Source organism: Hypomesus nipponensis, chromosome 26 (assembly GCF_054491055.1).
Source record: "Hypomesus nipponensis isolate SF chromosome 26, ASM5449105v1, whole genome shotgun sequence".
Lineage (NCBI taxonomy): Eukaryota > Metazoa > Chordata > Actinopteri > Osmeriformes > Osmeridae > Hypomesus > Hypomesus nipponensis.
In genome coordinates this window covers 9461417-9486363 of record NC_140386.1, presented here as the reverse complement: position 1 = coordinate 9486363, position 24947 = coordinate 9461417, and the positions used below count along the sequence as shown (strand labels likewise).

Below are 24947 nucleotides of genomic sequence, written 5' to 3'. Positions count from 1 at the left end.
ACGTTGACGGACTTTGACTGAGTCGGTGAAGGCTCTCTGTACGATTAGCAAAGCAGGCCAACTGCCGCTCTGCTCTGTAAGTTCTTTAAATTGTTTATTTTATTACCGTGTGCGTAAATAAGTTACTGTTCCATTCTATACGCATGCATTCCAAACCTTACACGGCACCTTATATGACCGATGAAGACCCAAGCACGCATTGAGTTAAATCAAGACCCAATCAAGATTAACCTCTTTAAAGTGAGGCTTTATCAAATCATAGCGAACAGTCTGACCTGGTTTCAGTCCCAGTTTACACGAGATGATGTTCCAGGAGCGTAGGGGCCCGTGGTCCCTGGAGCGTGTGATCTGCCTATCTGGGATCTCTTTGTTCTGTCTTATGACCATCGAGTCTCCTCATCTGACCCTGGGACAGCCGGGGGGGTGACCTAATGTACAGACATTGGACCCTGCTGTTTGAAGATGTCTTATATCTCCCCCTGACCAGCCTTTGACATCGCTCTGACCAGACAGCACAGCCTGAAGGACTTATGTTGTTTGTTTTTTTTACCTTGCTTGGTCTCCAACTGCAACGCATCTCCTGATGGCTTGTGACTAACATCTTGGAGCACAGATGAGGAGGACAATGTTTGGATGAAAAACAACCAAAAACCTCCCGAATGAAGTGCTACTTTTGTGGCCCTTGTCGTTCAATATCGACGTACCAAAAACTGGTCCTCCCTGCCGTCGTTGGTCTGCACACCGACCAAGCATGTCGCCTGGCACGATGATCTTGGACCATGCTGCTTTTTTAAGAAATGATGCTAGGCTAGTGCTAGTATAGATGATGCTAGGCTAGTGCTAGTAAAGATTGATGCTAGGCTAGTGCTAGTATAGATGATGCTAGGCTAGTGCTCTTAGAGTCCAGGCTGAGCTAGGCTATCTTCAGGGCTTGCGTGCATGGCTGTCGGTTTTGCAGTTGCCAACCCCTGTTCTGCAGCTAAACTCCAACATGACCGTGAAGCTAGCTGGAGGTGTTTCTCCAGATAACTAAGGCCCCGTCTCTTGCAGACAATGGCTTCTTTTATTGAAGGGCTAGACGGAGGGAGGGTGAGAGGGCAGATTGGGAGGGAGAACTGGGGCGAGGCAGGGAAAGAGGGTGAGAATCCACCTGACTGATGTATCAGAAGACAGATTGTCTGCGTCGTTTGTTCGGTTGAGTAATCATATCCTGGGGAGGGGGATCTAGAAAGAGATCGAGAGCTGTTGATTAAATAACGACTCGCACTATTTAAATACAGCCAAGAAAAACCCCAAGCAGTGAATATACAGTACCTAAAATGGGTCATGGTTTCCTTACACATGCGATTGTCACCTCCTTATTTATGAGTCTGTTTCCCCGCCTTCCCCACATGAGGAGGGTTAAACCAGGCCACCGGACTGGGGGTGTAAGAGTTAACGTTGTGGAGCCAGGCTTATATCTGGAGCATGCCTGCCTGCCTGCCTGCCTGCCTGCCTGCCTGCCTGCCTGCCTGCCTGCCTGAATGCTGAGCCATGGTGCCCCGGTAGCTTGGCAACCGGAAAGCTGAGAGGAGGAGGAGGTGGAGAGAGGAGGGGAGGGGAAGGGAGGGGGGGCAGAGGAGGTGTGTGGGCAGGGAGAGCAAATATAGAAAGGCAGGGAGGTGGGGTTCAGATCAAACGAACCTCCCGAAATAATAAAAATGTAGGGCACAGAGAAAGAGGAACACAGAGAAGAGAGGGAGAGAGCGGCAAGAGATGCAGGGAGGGAGAGAGACAGGGAGGGAGAGAGACAGGGAAGGAGAGAGACAGGGAGGGAGAGAGACAGGGAGGGAGAGAGACAGGGAGGGAGAGAGACAGGGAGGGAGAGATGCAGGGAGGGAGAGAGACAGGGAAGGAGAGAGACAGGGAGGGAGAGAGACAGGGAGGGAGAGAGACAGGGAGGGAGAGAGACAGGGAAGGAGAGAGACAGGGAGGGAGAGAGACAGGGAGGGAGAGAGACAGGGAAGGAGAGAGACAGGGAAGGAGAGAGACAGGGAGGGAGAGAGACAGGGAGGGAGAGAGACAGGGAGGGAGAGAGACAGGGAAGGAGAGAGACAGGGAGGGAGAGAGACAGGGAAGGAGAGAGACAGGGAGGGAGAGAGACAGGGAGGGGTAGAGGGAGATGGAGGGAGGGGTAGCGATAGGGGAGGGGGAGAGATAGGAGAGAGGGTGAGAGAGATAGAGGGAGAGATGAAGGGAGGGGCAGAGGGAGGGGCAGAGAGAGGGGAGGGGGAGAGATAGGAGAGAGGGTGAGAGAGAGATGGAGGGAGAGATGGAGGGAGGGGCAGAGGGAGGGGTAGAGAGAAGGGAGGGGGAGAGATAGGAGAGAGGGTGAGAGAGAGATGGAGGGAGAGATGGAGGGAGAGATGGAGGGAGGGGCAGAGGGAGGGATAGAGAGAGGGCTCAGCAATTTTGGTGGAGCCGCGCTGGCAGCCAGCAGCTCATTACAGAGTGTCACTGGAGTATTGCATCAGTGCAACAGGGACTCTCACGTTGCAGGATGACATCACCCTACCTACCGGCCCTGCAGACGGTAGCTCTCCCAGCACAGTGTCTGCTCTGCAATAAAGAGAGGGAGAGAGAGGGAGCGGGGAGAGAGAGGGAGAGAGAGGGAGGGGGGAGAGAGAGAATGATGTGCCACGAAGCCTGACGGTTTTGGATAGCATGATACACGACTTGGAATTTGCATGAGGAGAGAGAGAGAGAGAGAGAGAGACAGAGACAGAGAGCCTCAGAGGGATTTGGGTCGGGAGACGAGGAGATTGGGGGGGAGAATTAGTTTGTGTGTGGAGGCTACTGCCCTCCCTCCCCCCCTCCCCTCCCTCCCTGCCTCCCTGCCTGATGCTCTGACTGATGAAAGAGGGGGCAGAACAGGAAGGGGTGGGGGGCTGTTGTTCAGCTCCACTGTTACATTTCAGTGTCGTTTTTGTTTTGTTTTACGGGGGTCGCTGTACGATGCGTGGTAAGGAGCCGGCGGGATGCAGGGCACCGCAGAGGAGCCTAGATCTGTTCTCCCAGGCTGAGGGAGGAGGATGGGGAGTGGGGGGAGCTGGAAACTTCCAGGCAGTGCAGCTAATCGTTTACCTCGAGTCTTGAGCGCACATGACTGGAGGCTGGCTGCTGCGGCTGGCTCTCTCACACAGTCAGAACAGACCGGAGCAGCCAAAGCCAGAGGAGAGAACTGCCGATCGGTTTTCAGCCCGTCAGGAGAAGACGCGATCAAACGCACGCCAAACGCACCGAACTCCCCTGGTCGCTAGGTCAGAGCCCCGAGCAGGGCGTGCGCCCAAAGGTGGATGTTCTCAGATGAGTTGTGTCTGGCCGAGAGGGCAGGTGTGACGTTTTGTGGCACATATGGAGAGTGTGGTGAGGGCACAGGGAGTGCTTTACCGCCATATGCACCTTGCAGGAAGCATGGCCTCTCCACATGTCCTCCTCTGCTGTTACCAACTTACATGTGTGTGTCCGTATGGCACACACACACACACACACACACACACACTAGGCAAGATCCATTCTAGGTCATGTATCACATATGCAGTCACTGTCTGATATCACTGATATATTCCCTGTGGAACTAGCAAGACACGGGCAAGCTGAATATTGACCGAGGTTTTGTGAACGTGTCATCTCACTGACCTGTGTTAGCTCATAAATGCACAACATGTATGGTTTTTCACAAGCTGACAAAGTAGTTATGTATAATGTATACAGGACTTCTTATGAACCTTATGCAACTGTTTCCAGTTTTGTTTTTGTACTTCCACTCCACACACACACTTCAAGTGTCTATGTTTAGAAAGGGACCATGAAGACGCTTGTTCGTGTCTGTGGCTGAATTGTACTTTCCACTCTACTTACTACAGTGGCAGACAAAATATGAAAACGCTAAGGGCTAGGGACAATCAACATCAAAATAGCTCAGTCAGGAAATGTGTCATGGTGCAAGCAGGCTCTGGTCAACTCAGAGTGGTGAAACCTCTACCCCCTCCTCCTCTTCATCCTCACACACACACTCACACACACACACCTTTCTTTCCAAATCCGCAATCACATACTGTCCCTTTACCTTTCCCCTTCAGCTACCTTAAACACTGTTGTTTTTAATCAGGCGTTGGTTGTCTTGGTCTTCCTTTGTATCCAGGCAGATTAGAGACTCGTTCTCTTACTCCTGCCTGCCCGCCCCATGGCTGTGAGCATGATTGTGCGACCTGCATGCGGGGAAATGTAGAAGCGTACATTCAGACACAAGTGCTGTGCCGGGAGCCAGGGATTATGGGTAATGTAGTTTACGGTGTGCATGAGAAGGCACAACACATGGGCAGATGTACTTCTGCAGTGTCTGTTTCTGAATCACTGGGCTGTCACACACACGTATGGGAACACACACACATACAAAACACACACAGGTAGATAAACACACACAGAGGGACTAGGGAGCCATGAAAAAAAAACAGGAATGAAAGTCTGCAATTCCCTCAACCACACACACACACACACACACCCACTCGGATAAAACCACATCTCCGGATGCACTTGGTCACATTTGCACTATTCATCACTGTCAGTCTGTGTCCCCATTGCAGATTTTGCTTTCTCATTGCAGTGTAAAAATGGTTGCTGGCCTGACAAAGCAGATACATTAGTTAAATGACTGTGTTAGAAGGTTAAAGAAACACTTTCCTTGTCCATGGTGTACATTGCATTCTAAACACAAGATGATGTGACCCCAAATATATAACAGCTCAAAGTAACTTTACTTTCCTCTTTTAAGGACTTGTGTTAAACCTCCTCATAGGCCGTATTCAGAGTTTGTCTAACGATCTTCTCTCCCCACACGCCACAGCTCTTAAGAGCTGGCGCAGGGTTGCTATGGCTACGGAAATGGCAAACCAAACACCTGAGAGTCCCTGGGGTCACCTGTGCTCAGTGTGTTCACACACACACACACACACACACACGCACACGCACAAGCTAGCTCACCACCTGTCTAGCAGATGCATGGGATGAGCTAGATTCCGAGGTCTGGCAAGCAATTACACATCCCTTTCAGACTCCAACAACAGATAGACACATTATTAAAGGCATAAACTGGTACACAGGGTGCTGACACACACACACACACACACACACACACGGCATGCGCATTTATGCATACAGTATGTAAATGGAGGCATGATGCCTCTCGGGTCTATTGTTAGTCAGTTTTGGGGATGGATGGATGAGGGGGTGGGGGGGATGGAGCAGATTAATGTTTTTTTTTTTTCAGCGTTGGCCGTGTGGATTAGGAAGAAGCCCCGTCAGTTCCTGTGTCATTGTTTGCATCCATCTGCCCAGCCAGCCCTGTGTGGCACAGACAGCAGCAATTAAAGCACTTTGACACACTTGACAGACAGAGGCCTGTGTCCGGCACGAGCCATCTGGGGGCCCCCCGGGCCCCCTCCCTCCCCCCGGCCCCCCTCCCTCCCCCCGGCCCCCCTCCCTCCCCCCGGCCCCCCTCCCTCCCCCCGGGCCCCCTCCCTCCCCCCGGGCCCCCTCCCTCCCCCCGGCCCCCCTCCCTCCCCCCGGCCCCCCTCCCTCCCCCCTGTGCTGTGTTAAGTAGACGCTTCTGACACCTCTGGTCTGTTTTATTGGGCAGGCAGAGGGCTGTCAGGGTCCTCTGTGATGGACAGATCTAGCTGAGAGGAGATGGGGAGGGCTGGGGGGGCTGGAGGGCTGGGGGGGCTGGAGGGCTGGGGGGGCTGATTGGTGACCAGACCCCTCTTATTGTCTCAACTAGGCCACTGGCCAGACTGGCTGTAATCGCTGTGCGATCTGTGCTGGCTCCCTCCATTGATATGACACCATTGTTAGACGGTCGCCGTGCAGATGAGGCTGGAGACGTCCTCGGGTGGACTCTGTCTGGGTCGCTATGGAGACGTCGTGGGGCTTTAGTTTGGCGCCGGCTGTGGTGTTGAGAAGTTGAGACAAAATGTAATCCCAAAGGTTGACCGCTTACTTATAAGGGTTGATAGTATATGTCATCTGTCAAGAGGGATGTTAGTACCTATAAAATGTTTAATTAAATAATTTAGCTTGAAAATAAATGTGACTATGCTATCTTCTTGTGGCTTGCCTCCCTCTGTCCCTCATAGTAAAGTCCAATGGGCAATTTAGTTCCGCATCCCTGACAAGATCATGGGGTAAAAGGGCAAGGCTGAAAAGAAAGAAAAAAGAAAAAGTACAAAACTTCAGAGTTTAGGTGAAGTAATTTTCCTATTGGTCTTCACAGCAGGCAGACCCCTCTTCACATCTGAGTCTGCGCACTGCTCCTCTCCTGGCTTCTGAAAGTAATCGGAGACTAGGATCATACCAATGTACCGCAGGAAAAAGGGGGGCGTAAAAATGATGTCACCTACTTCTTAATCAAATGTGATTATTTTAATCACAAAGCAGTCAAACGACATTAAAATCCCACTCGTCTACTCGTAGACAAATGCCGCTGTTATGTTGGAATTAAGCTCGACAGACGCGCGCAAGCATTTTAGGTGCGTCATTGTTAGAAACGTCTGACCCCTGTGTGCGCGTGTGAAGTGGTTTGTCCTATATGATGTGAAGAGTTCTCCGCGCTCTGTCAGTGTGCTTAAAATGAAGTCTACAGCCCGGTGTCTAAGGAACGGACAGGATTGTAGAGCTGGCATCTACTTTCTGTTCTGTAAAACTGTTAGAACATGTTACAGGCCTTTAGAACAGGAGAAACGATGTTAAAACAGTCGAGCCCGCCGCTTCTACAGATCTCATCTTATATTTATTGATTCTGAAGCAGGAATTCAGATCATACAAGTTTAGTCCTAGATAGATAGCAGTATCCAGTGTTTTATACGTGTGTTTCGTGCTCCATTTTTTTTTAAATAATCGTTTTGAGAAAGATTGCTTAAGTGCGATCTGCAAGAGAAGTGAGACAATGTACAACACAATCTGGACGACGGAAAAAGAGGATGATGATTGGAGGGATGTTATGATGCCATATTCCACAGAGTTGATATTTTACATAGAAATGGACCAACCGCCAGGTATGACGACGGATTTAACACATTATCTCAGTGTACGTTATAGTATGAGAAGACGTGTCATCATTGCATGCAATGGTGAAAAACTTTAAGACGTACCCTATTGCCCCAGCTTGTTTGTAGAGCGATTGTCAGTTAAATCGCGAGATTTACATAGCTTCAATATGAATTCATACAATGCCTATTCACACTCCCTAGTCATTCAAATGTAGCCTATTTATTTGTCAGATAGGTCTACTATCACCTCTTAAACTTAGCTTACATATGTACATGGTCCTAAGTAAGTTGTCTAGGCTGCTTCTCCGTCTTATCGCACTGTTTCGTTTTTGCATAGTTTTTTTCCTTCGCCATGATTGAGCCACAAGCTGACAAGACGTCGTTTGGCAAACTTATGATCATCTCTCCACCACTGTTGAAACGTTAATGACATCCATATAACATGCATTGTTACAGTGAAACAGACGCGTTGTCTGGTTCGTTAAAATGTTTCGTGTTTTCTGTAAAGTGTAGCGACTGCCACAGAATGGTGCCTTAATGTCGTGCGAGATGTGGCTCCAATGAACAGTATTATCTCGGACGGTCTTATTCGGGCACAATTGTTGCCCCATTGTCCCTCAAGGCAACTTTGGACCCTTTTGTCACTGTAGATTAACGCAGATAAAAGTTAACGAAATTATATTTGTAGGCTAAACGGCTTCTGTTAAATAAGCGGTTTCTTTGGGACATAATCACCAGCGCGTCTACTTTAGTTGTTCGATCCGTAGTCTATGCCAGCGGTTTATCAATTTTACAGTCAAGGAACCTTAGGTTTATTTAATAGATTTTACGTCTTTGAAATACCATCGGTGTCCTAGTTAAATATATTAAGTTTGGGCCAAATGGTGGTGGGGGAGGGGATAGAGAGAAAGAGCAGAAACGAGAGATCTGAGTAGATTGTCTCGACTCAGATTGGCTCTGTTGGAACTATCGCGAAGCTGAAGACGCAGAATGCATGCAAAGGGGACCATGTAATATATGCCTGCGCATCTTTCTAGTTGGCTGACATGTAGGTATTCTAATCGCATATATTTGAATAATCCCTCAATCCCCCCAATTTTGCAGCCCCCATCCAATCCATCCTTGTCTGTACGTTATTGAATTCATGTCGCAGAGTCGAATTGCACTGAATGGAATTGCCGGTAGACCCCCACACACACACGTCTCGTGTCCTTGGTAAAACGCTTTTAGATATAGAAGCTGCTTTGTATAGCCTAGCCTTGAGCATGCGAGTAAAGTGTCCTGTCACAATATTCTTAGTTATTCTGCGTGTCCAGTAAACCTCTCCGGGTCAAACATTTACGATATCTCCATAGAAACGGCTTTGTTTCGTTCCAGGGAGGGAATGAATGAGGAAAGTCGTCCCCTATGCCCTGTCCTTTCCGTTCATATACGCTGGCGATGCACTGAAATGGTGCTGTTCTTTCTTTGGCTTTCACCTATTCGTTATGAGTTCATATCCAATTCTTTATCATAGCCATAGGTGTCAGTATTTTAGTCTCCGAGTGTGTACTAACCTATAGAACGAATACAATTCGGGTCCAGGGTTAGACTTCCAAAGAAGGTGTTCAGCGCACCGAACAATTATTTACTGGCGAAAATAAGGGGTATAATTACATAATTACACGTGGAAGGAAGATTGTTCCTGCTCTCTGTTGCGTTCTACAGCAGAATAAAAATCACCCAGAGGAGCTGGCTTCCTGTCTGGTGGCTCAGTTGTGTAATGTGCAGTGTTTCTTTGTGTTGGGCCTGTGAAGGGGGCTCCAGGCTGGGGGACGGACCTTGCTGCAGGGGAGAGAGAGAGAGGGAGAGAGAGAGAGAGGGAGGGCTGGGAGGCCGACAGGCTGAATGGTCCCTCTCTCTCTCCCTCTGTTCCCCTGAATGAAAGAACCTATGTGATCCGCACATTAATCTTATCTCAGCGCTCAATGCCAGTGCGGTCCCCGATACACACACACACACACAAACATTGAGACACACACACACACAAACATTGAGACACACACACACACAAACAAGAGAAAAACGTCTTGGCCCCAGGAAAAGCAAGTCCTTCTCGTTTTCTGATGGGTTCGGTGGCTTTCGTCCTCTGAGGAGAGAGAGAAGGGGGGGGGGGGGCAAGCTGAGAGTCATGCAGATGTTCATTCGAATATTCATAACAGTGGAAGAAAAGGCACTGACAGTCAGGAGGTAGCGCTGGGGGCGGCAGCTCTGTGTGTGTGTGTGTGACCGTGGCGCTAGGTGATTATTACAGGTGGAGCACAGCCCCAAGGGAAGGTTAGCCTTCGTCTCTAACGGCAACGTAGCTACACCCCTCACTGTGTGTGTGTGTGTAAGGTGTCAGAGATGAGGTGTGGGTTACTTTGCAGGTTGGACACATGGATCATCATCAGTTTTCCTTCTTCTCTTCTCCAGTCTAAACGGGGGGATGACATCACTCAGTCGTAGGGTAGTATGTCCTGACCCGTGGTTCCTATGATGGTCGGCTGTTCTTACAGTCTCTCAACACGGACTCTCTCTCGTTTTCCTTTGTCTTTCCCTCCCTCCCTCCCTCCCTCCCTCCCTCCCTCCCTCCCTCCCTCCCTCCCTCCCTCCCTCCCTCCCTCCCTCCCTCCCTCCCTCCCTCCCTCCCTCCCTCCCTCCCTCCCTCCCTCCCTCCCTCTCTCCCTCCCTCTCTCTCTCTCTCTGTCTCTCTCCACATGTGGGACTGTATTCAGCCCAGTCAGAACACATGAGTCTGGTTAATGTCTGTCTCTGTCTCAGCCTGCATCCACCACACGCCAGGCAGCTCCTTCCCTGTGTGTGTGTGTGTGTGTGGGGAGATAGTCAGCTGGATCTGTTAAGACATGGCTTGGCCGTTCTGTGGAAACTGGGCTCAGAGGATTGAGGAGCTGCCCTTTTCCATTCATACAGTCCACACGTTTGGGGAGTGGTACTGGATGGCGTGTGAGTCTTTGTGAGAGTGTGTGTGTGTCAGAGTCTTTAGTGTTCTCTCCCTGTGTCGTTCTCCAGGTGTCTCTGACACAATTTATTTACCTGGGGGAGGGGGGTCTTCAACTCCACCCCTTAAGGTCTTCTCGTTTTCTCTCTCTCATGCACCCCCCCCCCCTCTCTCACGAGGCCCACCCCCCTCTGCTGTGATTGGCTGAGGCTGGTCTCCATTCAGAGATTAGCTGTCTGATATTAGGATCAGCACTGGTCTCTCTAAGCCAGTTGGACAGAGAGGAGGAGAGAGAGCGAGCAGAGCGGAGGCAGAGAGCGAGAGAGAAAGAGGGGGAGAGGGAGTGACAGAAACAGAGAGGGAGGAGAGACGGAGAGAGAGAGTGTGTGGACTGAGATCAGCTGACTAAACATGCAGCTCACAAAGACTCCAGTGGAGGAGGAAGGTAAGAACCATGACTGCTTTTCTGTCTTTTTCTTCTCTTGTTTCCTCTCTCCCTTTCTCTCTCTCTCTCTTTCCCCTTTCTCTCTCTCTCTTTCCCCTTTCTCTCTCTCTCTCTTTCCCCTTTCTCTCTCCTCTGTTCTGCTACCCTATGCCCTCCTCTCTCTCTCTCTCTCTCGTCTGTGTGTGCACTTGCTGTTCTCTCGTGTGTGTGTGTGTGTGTGTGAAGCGGAGTGCAGTATAGCGTGTGTGCATGAGCTCCGAGGGCTCCAGGGTAAGATAAGCTGTCTGCCTGGTCGAGTGTGTGTGTGTGTGTGTGTGTGCACAGGCTAAACCTGGTGATGTCTCTGCTTCTCTGGCAGGCATGTCTCTACATGTCTGTGTGTGTGTCAGGGGGACCCTCTGGGCTCCCACCCCCGACACACTGACACACACACACACACACACACACAGGGTGAAGGGGCTTCCAGCCCCCTCAGCAGTCATCTTACCTGGCAGTAGTTTGGAGTGTGCGTGGCGCCAGAGCGGTGCTTCATGCTAATTTAGGTGACAGTTCTACTGTGGGGTAAATTGGCTAAGAGTTATTAAGAGCTCTGGTTTGACATGGTCATCTGTGTGTGTGTCAGGGCAGACTGGGATAGCTGTAGGGTGCTAGTGTTGGTGCTCGGTCACTGGTCTGCTGCTCCAACCTGTGCTTCCTATGCTCCTGAGTGGAACAGCTGCCTCAAACTCTGCGGGACGCGCTCTTTCTCTGTGCACTGATCTCACGGCCCCCATGATGGCTCTTTGGAGTGTGTGTGTGTGTGTGTGTGTGTGTGTGTGCCTGTCATAGATTTACACTAAAGTGACAGTTATTGTTAAAAGGGACACGATCTGTTTCAATTCCCCGTTCCTGCCTGTGTAGGGAGTGTGTCTGTTGTGGGCGGGTGATCCATCTTGCTGTGTGTGTGTGTGTGTGTGTGTGTGTGTCAGAGCGGGTGGCTGAGCAGTGCTCCTTTGTCTTGCGAGGGGGGGTTGGGGGCTGCAGGAGAGCGAGAGAGAGCGAGCGAGTAAGAGAGAGAACGAGCGAGTAAGAGAGAGAGCGCTGGGCGCTGATGCTCCTTTGTTCAGCAGCGCACTGGTCACCTGCTAGAGCACACACACACACACACACACACACACACACACACACTCCTCTTCTTTCCTCCTCTCGTTTCCTCCTCTCGTGTTTCCCTCTCTCACAGTGAAACTTCCCAGTGACTTGTCCTGACCCAGCACAGTGTCAAAAGAACACTGATTTGGAAAATCACCTGACAGTTGATAATACTGTTAAGTTTGCATCGGTTATTTTTTGTCTCAGAGAACTGGCTTTGGTTCGAGACTTTACGGGGGTCCTCGTAAACAGACATTTACAGCGCCCCCCCCCCCTAACATTTTTCTTCTCCTTGGGGGGGTGGGGTGAAAGGTTGCCCTGTGGTTCATTTAATGTTTTGTGTGTGTGTTTGTGTGTTTGTGTGTGGTCTACTGATGCTGTTGTCCTTTGTTGGCTGGACAGCATTGTGTTGTGGCTTTGGAGGTTGTTGTCATGCATGCACAAGCCTATACACACACAGTGGACAAAGGGAACCTTCAGACTGCCCCTTGTTCTGTGCCTGTAAGACTCTCAATATCTCTCTCCCCTAAGCTTAGTTTAAGGAATAGCGTGCTTGCGTCCCAGCTGATGCAGGGAAACAGCCCAGCTAAGAGAACAGGTTGGTTCCCTCCTGGTGCACCTGACTTCTGCTGTGGTCAGAACAGCAGAGAGGGAGAGAGGATGTGGAGGGGGAAAGAGAGAGGGAGGGTGTGGAGGGGGAAAGAGGGTGTGGAGAGGGAGAGAGAAAGGAACAGGGTGTGGAGAGGGAGAGAGAGGAAGAGGGAGGGAGGGTGGAGAGGAAGAGAGGGTGGAGAGGGAGAGGAAGGGAGGGTGGAGAGGAAGGGAGGGTGGAGAGGGAGGGAGGGAGGGTGGAGAGGGAGAGAGAGGGTGGAGGATCTCTGGTATTTCCTCCCTCTGCTCGCTGGCTCTGGGTCAGGCTCTCTCTGCCACTACACTCACAGATTCCTCAATGGAGCTTTGTTACCATATGAAATTCATCTGCTGTGTGTGTGTGTGTGTGTGTGTGTGTGGCACTGTAGCCAACTCAGACTTTTTTCTTTTTTCCTTCTTCTGTAGAGTACAAAAAGTAAGATGCAAGTTTCCTCTGCATCAAAGTTTGAGAAGGAAGGAAGGGGGGGTGCTGGGTTGAGGCGGATGTATAATTAATCTGCTAATGACTCTTTCTGTCTGAACCAAGCAGCCACGCATAAATCTAAAGTACCACATTAAACACCATGCCACGCCTTGCCTTGCACCAGGTGGCCTGCACACACACACACACACACACGGGAACAAGCTAGCCAGGGCTTTCATTTTCACTTGGCCCCCAGCGCCCTCCAGCCCCCCCCCCCTCATGCCTTCCTCCTCATGTGCCAGGAAAGAAAGACGCGTGTGTGAACCTGTGATTCGATGGAGGGATGAGAGGAGGAGGAGGTGAGGAGGGAGGGAAGAGAGGAGGAGGTGAGGAGGAAGAGAGGAGGTGAGGAGGGAGGGATGAGGCGAGGGGGAAGTGTGTCGTGTCACACGTCAGAGCGGCCACGCCCCTTCCTCTCTCTCACTGGAGCAGCCGACTCGCCCCACAGGGCAAGAGAACACCCTCGCCGCCCAGGCCCTGTGTGTGCGCACGCCAACTGCCAGACCAACGGCAGGAACTGGTTTCCATTAAACAGACTCGAGTTTCTCCCTGCTCAAGTAGAAGAAAAGTGAGCATCCTCCTCAGCCAGGCCTGACTGTTGCCCCCTACTGGCTCACCTTCACACCGCAGCTCAGAAAGCACACCTGGCACTTTACTGGAATCACAATTTAAATCACTTCTGATGTTCAAAGTCCCAGATCTTTTAGATGTGGTATAGACCAGGAGAAGCTTATGTAGCCCTATGTGGTGACTAGAGGTTGTGTAATCCTCCATCACAAACACACACACACACACACACACTAGTATCTGCAGTTCAGTGTGGCACCTCACTCTCCTGTATGGGCACACTCCAACCCCCTCACTGTGATATCCGCTGTGTGTGTGTGTGTGTGTGGGGTACTGTACTTTCTCAGTAGGCCCCTTCATCAAATGTCCTTCCCATTCAGTCTCTCCAAAAGCTCCATTCAAGTAGACCATTACAACTCCTGTCAATCATCCGGACCTTCCTGTCTGTGTCGAGTCCTTCCTCGCACGTGTGTGTGTGTGTGTGTGTGTGTGTAGAGCGGTGTCTGGGTCAGGAGCAGGTTAGTTTGACTTGGCTCAAACTACTCTGGCTAACAGAGGAGCCACTGTTGAGCTGCAGGAGGTAAGAGGCAATCTCCCCCCTCTCCTCTCCTCTTCCCCCCCAGCCAGCAAAATGACCACTTTTTTCCTAGTTGCACCTGGCTAGTCTGCCCCCCCTCTCCGCCCTGAAAGACCACCTAACAGACAGTTAGGCTGACAGCAAGTAGACATTTCCCAACTCTCTTTTGTTGAACATTCATGTTGAAGAGTTTGACCACAAAGTCAAAACACACACACCAAGGAAAGCAGGCGTGGCGATCCAGCCAGCTGCTAATGTGTGTGTAAAGCACAGACTAGTGTGTGTCGGGCCATGGTCACACACACACACACGCACACACACCTGTAAGGAAGAGCATGATGTACGATGCTTGTTCAGTCCCAGTGTTCCCCTCTCTGTGTGAGTTACTGCTGTGAAACGGCTTCCAGAACAGCAGGCCGTGTGGTGGTGATAATGAAGGAGTTCTCCTGTGCCCTGCCTCCAGCTCTCTGCTTCATACATCTACCGTGGACGTGTTTGTTAGAACACAGAAACCCTTCTCTGGGTGTTGGAGAGAGAGAGAAGGGCCGCTACAAACGCTGGATTAGTATTCTCCACGCAAGGTTTCCTCTGCTGGTGTTGTGATTCTTTTCTGTCCTTCTTGAATTATGAATCAGTTCCTCGAAGGAGGGGGAGACGTCTCCGATCTTCCCGTTTGGACGTCTGAGCTATGAGCCTGCTCTCTCTTTCTGATGGGAGGTCGGGAGGGATGAACTCAGATCAGAACTAGGGCCAGAGACTAAGAAGAAGTAGTCAAGGGATTGATCTGTTTCATAATTAACATTCTCTCTCCCTCTCTCCAGCTCTTCCTCCGAAGCCAGCCAAGCCCATGACTCCAGTGACTCCAGTGACTCCAGTGACTCCAGTGAGCAGTAGTGTGGTGAAGGAGGGGTCTGTGGGCTCGCTACAAGAGGCCGAGTGGTACTGGGGAGACATATCCAGGTATGTGTGTACACACACACACACACACACACACACCTTGCAGAACCTGTGTGTTTGTGGTTGTTTCCAAGTCTTCTGATTATAATGTTACTATTTCAGGCCTGCTTTGCTCTTATCCATTCTGCTCTTGCTCTGGCCAGGGTGTGTGTGTGTGTGTGTGGTGCGGGGCCAGGGGGTCAGTCAGCCAGTCCCAGGTCTGAGCAGATTACAGCAGTGCTCAGAGACTAGCTTTAGTCTATATCTGATGTCCCACACCAGTAAGTGCAGCTTACTGCCCCTCCAAAGCTGACAGACATCTGAGACACACACACACACACACACACACACACACACACACATGTTTACTGTAAATGCATACAAAGACACAGACATTCCAATTGAAATGTTGTCTGTGTGTGTTGCATACACACACACACACACAGAGAGGTACCGTTTGCAGGGCTGGGAGAGAGTAGATCTGCAGGGCAGGGAGCTCTCGACAGTCTGTCAGGACTGGCCCTTGGTCAGCTTTCATGCTCTGATTACTCACATTATTCAGAACATCAGCACACACACACAGACATACATGCCCCCCCCCCCCCACACACACACACACACACACATATGACATACACTCCCTCCACACACACACACACACACATGACACACACACACACACACACACACACATATGACATACACTTCCTCCACACACACACACACACACACATATGACACACACACACACACACATATGACATACATGCATGGTAATGAGTTTTGGCAGGAACTCTCTCTCTGGGGTCCACGTTTCAGAATAGTGTGGTCATGCCAAATGAAACTCCATTATCACACACACACACACCTACACAGAGACCTAGACACACACACACACACACACACAGTGACTGGCATGTAGAGGTCAGCTGACTGGAGGGGAGATTGGCTGGTGTGTGAGGGGGGTCTGGTGTGTGTGAGGGGGGTCTGGTGTGTGAGGGGGGTCTGGTGTGTGAGGGGGGGGTCTGGTGTGTGAGGGGGGGTCTGGTGTGTGAGGGGGGTCTGGTGTGTGAGGGGGGGGTCTGGTGTGTGAGGGGGGGTCTGGTGTGTGAGGGGGGGGTCTGGTGTGGTCTGTCTGCTTCCTCAGCATGACATGGCTTACTGTCCCCAGGGGCTCAGACGGTGGGGTCAAGCTGCTCTTCAGACAGACACAGAAGCCCCCTAAAGCCGGTCTAGGGCGCTGGGAAACCTATAGACCGGAGCTCTCTGTGTGTGTGTGTGTGTGTGTGTGTGTAGACAGGGTTAGGCAGACCATGTAAAGCAGACCGGAGGGACACAGGCCACTGCCTCTGCTCGCTGCCAACACACACACACACACACACACCCACACACACAGCACAGATGTCTGTGTGGGAGACAGGGTACACCAGACCAGAGTGTTCTTACCAGACGAGAAGCTCCTGTTAATTGGATGGTTCTGCAGTAGGCTGTGTTTGCCGTCTGTTGACTGGCTCACTGGTGTTCACCCTGCCTCTCTCTCTCTCTCTCTCCCCCCTCCACAGGGAGGAGGTCAATGACAAGCTGAGGGACATGCCTGATGGGACCTTCCTGGTCCGGGACGCCTCCACCAAGATGCAGGGAGACTACACGCTAACCCTGAGGTAAACACACACACACTAACCCTGAGGTACACACACACACACACACACACACACTAACCCTGAGGTACACACACACACAGTCTCACTTTCTGTGAAGCCAGCAACCGTCTACAAGGGATAATCACTGTAGACTGTAAGTTACAACTTGAGTATGTATGTTATAGCTCTCTCTCTCTACCTCTCTCCCCCTCTCTCTACCTCTCCCTCTCTCTACCTCTCTCTCTCTCTACCTCTCTCTCTCTCTACCTCTCTCCCCCTCTCTCTACCTCTCCCTACCTCTCTCTCTCTCTACCTCTCTCTCTCTACCTCTCTCTCTCTCTCTCTACCTCTCCAGGAAAGGGGGAAACAACAAGCTGATCAAGATCTACCACCGGGACGGCAAGTACGGCTTCTCGGACCCTCTGACGTTCGGCTCTGTGGTGGAGCTCATTAGCCACTACCGTCACGAGTCCCTGGCCCAGTACAACACCAAGCTGGACGTCAAGCTGGTGTACCCCATCTCCCGCTACCAGCAGGTGAGCACACACCTCTCTCTCTCTCTCTCTTTCTCTCTGTCTCTCTCTCGTCTCTCTGTCTCTCTCTCTCTCTCCACGCTTCTTCTTATGCTTTCCGTCCCCTTTTTCCAACTCTAATTTGTTATGTCCTGGAGGGTGGGGAGGGGGTAGTGTGGGATGGGGTAAGAGGGGAGGGGGGTGGAAGGGTGGGGTGCTGGTGGGACGGGTGGGGTGGGGAGGGGGGTGGAAGGGTGGAAGGGTGGGGTGCTGGTGGGAGGGGTGGGGTGGGGTGGGGGGGTGTTCTAGAGGTAAAGTGCCGCGGCAGCAGGATTTGCGCACGGTGTGAAATATGGCCCTGTTGCCTAGCCGGCGCGGCGCTCTTCTAAATAATTGCACCCGTCCGTGATGTGGACAGGACGCCTCCGCGTTTCCTAGCGGCCTCTCTCTCCAGGCGGCCGGGCGAGTCATTACTCAGCCACTCCCACAGAACACCTCTGGTCCTTTGTTAATGAGCAGCCACTACCTCTCTTTCTCTCCCTCCCCCTCTCTGAGTGTGGTGGTTTTCCCTCTCTCTCCCCCTCTCTGTGTAGTATTTGTACCTCTCTCTCTCTCTCTGAGTGTGGTAGTAGTCTCTCTGTAACTCTCTCCTCCGTTTTCAGGATCAGCTGGTGAAGGAGGACAACATCGACGCAGTGGGGAAGAAGCTGCAGGAATATCACAATCAATATCAGGAGAAGAGCAAAGAGTACGACCGGCTGTACGAGGAGTACACCAAGACCTCGCAGGTACGCACGCACACACACACACACACCCCCCCCCCTTCACCTGCTGGACCATGGCTCCTGGTCTGACCCTCTGGTGTGTCCGTGGTGGTCCCCTCAGGAGATCCAGATGAAGAGGACGGCCATCGAGGCGTTCAACGAGACCATCAAGATCTTTGAGGAGCAGTGTCACACACAGGAGCGCTACAGCAAGGAGTACATCGAGCGCTTCCGCCGCGAGGGCAACGACAAGGAGATCGAGAGGTAGACACACGCACGCACACGCACACACCAGCTCAGACAATAGAAATGCCAATAGAACAGGATTTCTTTGTTGCCAGGAATTTTCTGTTGTGTTGACTACAACAAGACACTTGTTTTTGAAATAAGAATGTGTATTTTTGCACTGAAGAAAATGTATACACACACACACACAAAAAATAAAACACTTCAAGAGTGTTTTGGTCAAGTGTGCATTTCTTGGAACCCGGACCGTTTAGCGCCTCGATGGCCGGCAGATGTGAAATCTCCTCTAACGAAACGTTATCCCAAACTAACCTGGCGTAATCCTCCTCGCTCCACAGGATCATGATGAACTATGAGAAGCTCAAGTCTCGCCTCGGGGAGATCCACGACAGCAAGATTAGTCTGGAGCAGGACCTCAAGACCCAGGCCCTGGACAACCGGGAAACAGACAAGAAGATGAACAGCCTTAAACCTGACCTGATCCAGCTGCGCAAGATCCGGGACCAGTACCTTGTGTAAGTAGCCCTGTGTGTCTGCTATACTCTGTGTGGACTGAAGTGAACTCCAGGAAGGATACTGATCCCATGAAAAGGTGTGATGTTCTTGCGTTAAGCCTGCGCACGGCGTAAACACCGCCAGCTTGACAACCTGCGCTCGGTCAGAAGGTGCAAGGTTACCCCAGGGCAGAAAAGGGGGGGGTTATCCTTCAGGTTGCCAGATTGGAGGCTTGGGAGATTGGTCTTAGTGAGGCTTTCTAGGGAAGCTCTTTAGCTGGATGCCCTGAATTCTAAGAACGGGCATTACCATGACGAGCTCCAATCCAGACTGTCCCCTCTCCTCTGGGCTCTCCTCGCCTGCTCGACAGCCCGGCTCAGGGCACTCCAGCGTTGACGTGTAGGGTGACAGACATGCGTCGCTGGAGTGATTGTCTTTAAGTCTTCCTTCTGTCTTCTTCTCTCTGTGCAGCTGGCTCAACCACAAAGGGGTGCGTCAGAAACGAATTAACGACTGGCTAGGGATCAAAAGCGACAACACCGATGAGTAAGTCTGTTTTTTCCTGCCAGCAGCACTGGGGAGGGGGGGGGGGGCAAGCTAACCTAGTTCAGCCACACCAACCATGTCAACCCCAGCGCTTGATCAGCAAGTTCTGGTGCCTCAGTTTGCCCTGTATGACCCGTGTCTCCCTCCCTCCCCCTCCCTCCTCCAGAGGGTACTTTGTGAACGAGGAGGACGAGGTCCTGCCCCACTACGATGAGAAGAGCTGGTTTGTGGGAGACCTGAATCGGACACAGTCAGAGGACCTGCTGCTGGGGAAGCCAGACGGGGCCTTCCTCATCAGGGAGAGCAGCAAGAAGGGCTGCTACGCCTGTTCTGTGGTGTAAGTACACCACCACCCTATGTTGTCCAAATATTGAGGGATCCTTAGGGGTGGGAAAATAATAGGAAAATATGAGAGAGAACAACGGCTGTGCTCGCCAAAGTCTTAAGCACACCCAACTAGAAAGACGGCGAGGCTGTCTAACTGTGTGCTAACCCTAACCCTTGTTCCGTGTTCCTTCTCCGGGCCCCTCCTGCAGCGTGGAGAACGAGGTGAAGCACTGCGTGATCTACAGCACGCCGCGAGGCTACGGCTTCGCCGAGCCCTACAACCTGTACAGCAGCCTGAAGGAGCTGGTCCTGCACTACCACCAGACGTCCCTGGTCCAGCACAACGACTCTCTCAATGTGCGCCTGGCCTACCCCGTCTACGCACAGATGCCCTCTGGACGCAGATGAGCCCTGCTACACACACACACACACACACAGAGAGAGAGACAACACAGGGACCCAGAGGGGGGCAGAGGGGCAGGGGATGTGAAGACACCATCAGACCCCCCTTCACCACCAACCACCCCCCTCCAACACCAGAAAGAAATAAACAAACAAGAAAAAAAGAAAAAACACTTGCTGCAACACTTCAGCCACCTTGAAGTTAAATATATTTTTACTAGAACAATCCGGAGGGCATTCTTACCTAAAGACTGCTTGATTTGCACAAAGACGTTTTAATGTTTGTGAATGTGAAGAAAAAAATGGAAGGCAACTGAAGAGACGACTTTCAGGGGACCCGCTGCTACGCTTCAGCCGGGACAACTTTCAGAGAAAAAATAACACTCCCATTTTAGCTTTGTTTGTTTCCCCCCCTCATTTTTGTTCTTTTGAAATTTCGACTCGTTCTTTGTTTGTTCCTGCTTGTACCGCGGAATGCAAGAGATGATGATGATGATGATGATGATGTGTATGACCTCTGTCCCTATCCGTACGAAAAGCAAAAACAATGTAGCATACCAGACGATGGACAGAGCTTTCCTCCATGTAGACTGCTGCTGAAAGGGGGAGGGAGGGAGTGAGGGAGGGGGGGATGGAGGGGAGGGGGCTGGGAGAAGGGGAGAGAGTTAATGGGGCAAGAGAAAAAGGATTTGTAGTCTTAAGAGTGAAGAAAAAGCTTGCTTCTTTAATACTAACCGTAGAGGAAAGAAGTCGTTTTCTTTTTTGGGTGGTTCATGTTCTGTTTTCTTTAGTTCTGTGTGTGTGTCGTCACAGTCATGGACACCAAAGTTGGCATGGGGGGGGAAAGTTTTTAACATTTGTATTAGTATTATAGTTTTGGGGGGAAGGAGGTGGCAAATAAGCAAGTGATTTTGTTTGATGTCACACACAAAACAGAGTTTGGGCCCAGTGCTTATGCACTATAAGTCGCAGAGGTTTGGTAACCAAATGGTACGCACAGAAATGGTCAAGTTAGAAGCACTTATCGTTCAGGATAAGTCTACCCTACACACACACACACACAGTGAAGGCTAATGACCGTCAAACCTAAAAACACGTTTTATGTGTGGTTTCAGAAAATGACTAAACATGTGTATATGCTAATGTTTGTCATAGAGAGAGAGAGAGAGCGAGAGAGAGAGAGCGAGAGAGAGAAAGTGTGTAATCCTCAGACTTGTATTTGTTACAGACTTTTTGGAGATAAGCTTTGAACTGCAGTGTACCCTCACACAGATTACCCGCTGATGACACAGGCTTTAGATGGCAAAAACTTGAAAGACCGTGCAATCCAACATCGTATTATGAGTATGTAGGCTGTCGTTCCAGCAGCGTAGACGAGAGAGAGCAGGGTACATCCAGCTTTGGGAGGGAATCGAGATCAACAGTAACGGTTTCTGAAGACATTCTTTTGTGTTTGTGTTTTACTCATCAAGAAGCTTCTAAAACCGGTGCTTGACTTTATAACCAGTGGAAGACGTTTCTGTTTAAAGAAAAAAAAGACACCATCGCATAATAAAAAAGGTTTTCCCAAAACTGCAAACCCAACTGCAATGTGCCCACGTGCAGTTTGTATTCGCTTCCTTCTCTTCCCTGCCTATATTCTGATTGGCTGTTGTGCATGGGCTACTGTTCAGTCATTGGCTGTTCCTGTGCAGAGCTCGAAATATGTCCCAGAATCCCCGGAGGCCAGTGTGTTCATCCTGAGTGCTGGACTCCGGGCTTCAGCCTGCCAGCCGAGTCTTCCTAGACCCTATGTTAAGGTCCCGCTGACAGGAGAGGTTAGCGGAGCAACGACTTAGTGATTTAACGACCCAGGAGGAGGACAAAGAATATAAAAAAAAAAACAGATGTTTGGTGTTAGATGCCCTCTACCGTCCCAGAACTGCAGATCTCACTCCAAGAACACTTGTAACCGGGACAAAAAAAAAACGGATGACTGAGATACTACGTACCAAATCTGAACCTTAAGAGCGGGAGAAGCCGGATTGATTTCAAAAGACAGGAGCAGACACTGGTTACAAAGTTAAACGCTGCATGCATTGTCTGCAATGCTGCGTTCTCACCAGCAGGGTGACGCTGCGTGTGGGTGAGTAGGGCTTGACTGGGTCGCTGTGTTAGCAGAACGAGAGGGAGGCCACGATGGTTGTAGCGCGTCGGAACCGCCGCGAGTGATTGATACGACACTCGTCGTAGCCCGCCATCTTATCCCCCCCCCCTGCAGACACTGCACCCCTCTGAGCGCATCCCCTTTATCAGCCCTCGTCTCTCCACCCCCTCGGAGGAGGGCTGTGTGATAAGACAGGCCCCATGTGTTTGGGGACAGGGGTTTAAGCCTGAACACACGACACACAAGGCCCCTTTTTCAATGCCGAGTCACACTCTGTCTATCCTGCCTAGCAACAGCAGAGTTTAATCTTCTATTGGAGGGTGATGGTGGGGTGTCTGGGAGGACAGGAGGAGGGATGGAGAAAACGTTGAATGTACAACAGGACCACGCTATTCGTTTGGATAGAATTCTTTCGTTTTTTTATGGGGGGGGGGGGGGGGGAAACGGCCCAAACTCAGTCTAAGATGCAACAAGTCCACAACAAAACCAGCAAATTTGGGTTGAAGTTAGTGTCAGCTAGGGTCAGTCAGTAAGCTAGACAAGTTAGTCGATGGCAGTGGTGTCTTTAGACACGTTCAGTATGACGTTAGCCTATGAGGTTACTGATTACTATAGAGCCGGCGTCTCAGCTCTGGCTTCCTATCCAACATGGTCATCCAGCAGTGTGTGTGTCTAGTCTCTTTACCGCGAGACACAGGTCCCAAACTCTATTACTTGAACTATTGCATTGCTCACTGTTGAATGTCTTTGAAAATATACATATATATTAAGAGATTCCTTTTTTGGGGGTGGGCGGGGGAGCAAGTGAGTTGATGATTGACATTGGCTTTGCGGATGCAGGTTGTCATGGTTTCCTCATGATGAGGTTAAGGGAGGTTTGGAAACTCTCCGAGATGTGATTTTTTTTTTTTTGAGGGAGAGGGAGGGGGGGGGGGGTAGTCTGATTGCACACTTCACCCATTAAAACAACACGAGTGTCATAGATATGTCGTGTGTGCATGCACACAAAGTCACGGTTCTGCTGTGATGAAAGAGTCAGCCATTTCTTCTTCGTGAAACTAAAATAAGTATGTTTTATTTTGTTTCGTTGTTTGACTTTTCACTTTCTATTTCTCCCTGCGTTGAGACCAAAGATTTAATTTCCTGTTGTCCTTTGAAAAGTTTGAAAGGGATGTTCAAATCGTTTCTTCACAATTTCATTCTCGCCTTGCTTTTCTCAGAAACAATAGATGGTTTCTTGAGTAAGCTTGTTCCAGTAGTTTTTGTTTATAAACTTGAGTACAATAACGTCAAATTTATTACCGGAGTTAATTTCCAGGGCGACAAATACAAGTATGCTGTTTATACAGAGCAATATTTGGTTTCACGCTCTAATTCTACCACCGTTTTTGTATTCAATTCAAATGCCTCCGTTTCTGCTCTGCCGCTACAGAGAGAGAGAGAGAGAGTTAAGTTTGCAACACAATACTCCTTTATCCAGTCAGGGCTCCATTTAACTCTAGAGTTCACTCATCAACATCATAGTTCCATGTGTGCCATTGGTGTTTCATATTGTTTTATTAAGGAACTCTTTATTTACCAAAAAAAAAAAAAAAAAAAAAAAAAAGGCCCTTGTTTTGTTCTCACGTTATCGTCATATATTTGCACAGGTTGAAACGTATCGCTGGAGATGTCGTTTTTTAATTCCTTTCTAACGTTCTGCTAGGAAGGACTGTGGGCATGTATTAGCTTCATGCATCCCATCACCTCCACCCTCGGTACTTGGGGGGGGGGGGGGGTGAGGAGGAGGAGGGGTAGTCTCAGCAAGAGGTGTAGCGACAAGTTATCTGCAGGACAGAGAGCAGACTGAGCTCAGGTCTCCAGAGCGCATGCAATATCCCTTCTCTGTGTAAGGGGTCAGGGATCAGGGACAGAGTTGAGTGTTTTTGAGCGCCTGTTTGAGAGACGTGTGTGTCTTTTAGAGGTTTACGAACAAAGAGAAATGCAGTTGGGAAGGGGTTAGGGCGGGGGTATGAACCAAAATATCTTGACTTCTAGTTTACTTTTTGACTGTTTCTTTTTGAGTTTTCGGTTTGAAAATGAAACGCAAAGTTTGACAACTACAGGAGGAGGCTTATGTTGACTACCATCCCAGGACTGTTAAATAGCAATTGTCTGTTCATCTTGCCCTTGAGCAGTTCTGCAAAGTTTTATTTGCAGTTCAGGTTTGAATATGTTGTGATTCTCACCAGGAGTCGTGTTTCTTCTTACCACAGCTGTCTGATCACAATACCCAGCACAGCAACAAGAAGTACAGCTTCTTTAAAGAAAATTACAAAAACGTATTTAAAAAAAAAAAAAAAAAAGTGGAAAAAATATAAAAATTAATACAAAGCAAAAAAAAAAAAAAACTTTTTAAAAAGGTGTATTACAGCACTCTCCCTGTTTTGACACACGTACAGATCCAGCATGCATCTTTGGTACTCCTGACTGTTGTTTTTTGTGTATAAAAGAAAAATGGTAAAAAGATGTTTTAAAACAACTGTTATTTGTCTGTTAATGGTGTATTCAGATCAGAATTTATTATAGCTAACTGAGAAAGTTACTTTTTGCTGAACCAAGTTAAGAGTCATATTTCTGTCAGTTGTATAGCTTTTTAAACTATGTAATACTGAGAAAGAGGAGAACATGGTTGCTTATTCTAGTTTGCTTGGCTTGTTCAAATTTGTTAAGTCTTTCATATAAATCGGTGTCTAAGACAACACTTTGAATGTTTCCTGACTGAAAGCATTTCTAAACAATTATTCTTATTTCACATATTTGCTCAAATGTATGGGCGGCAGTTTATTTTTCATATGACAGCTTACAAAGTAGATAGATACAAGCAATAAAACGTTGGTTATTTTACTCACGTTAGCGCTGTGATGGAAAACGTTAAACTTATCGCTCATACACATTCTGGTTGCAGTGTTATTTAGACCAGCCCTGTATCGTTGTTGCATGTAGACGGTCGTTATGACGACGACGACCCTCTCTTGTACAGCTGTCAACAAGTGGT

General features: G+C 49.8%; 1 protein-coding gene across 3 annotated transcripts in view; it reads left to right on the top strand.

The window, feature by feature from the left end:
* Nucleotides 1-20263, top strand: part of pik3r3b (phosphoinositide-3-kinase, regulatory subunit 3b (gamma)) — a 118666-nt gene extending 98403 nt beyond the window's left edge. For 2 of the 3 annotated variants that reach the window (XM_084692376.1, XM_084692377.1), the window contains 9 exons: nt 14718-14856; nt 16395-16493; nt 16828-17008; nt 17647-17772; nt 17870-18012; nt 18333-18509; nt 18961-19035; nt 19202-19372; nt 19572-20263. In XM_084692376.1, coding sequence (XP_084548502.1) covers nt 14718-14856; nt 16395-16493; nt 16828-17008; nt 17647-17772; nt 17870-18012; nt 18333-18509; nt 18961-19035; nt 19202-19372; nt 19572-19770 — 1310 coding nt within the window. In that variant the 3' untranslated portion in view covers nt 19771-20263. Of the gene's footprint in view, nt 1-6671; nt 7092-14717; nt 14857-16394; nt 16494-16827; nt 17009-17646; nt 17773-17869; nt 18013-18332; nt 18510-18960; nt 19036-19201; nt 19373-19571 lie in introns of those variants that run through there. The other variant, XM_084692378.1, reaches the window with a different exon arrangement.
* Nucleotides 20264-24947: the final 4684 nt, after the last annotated feature.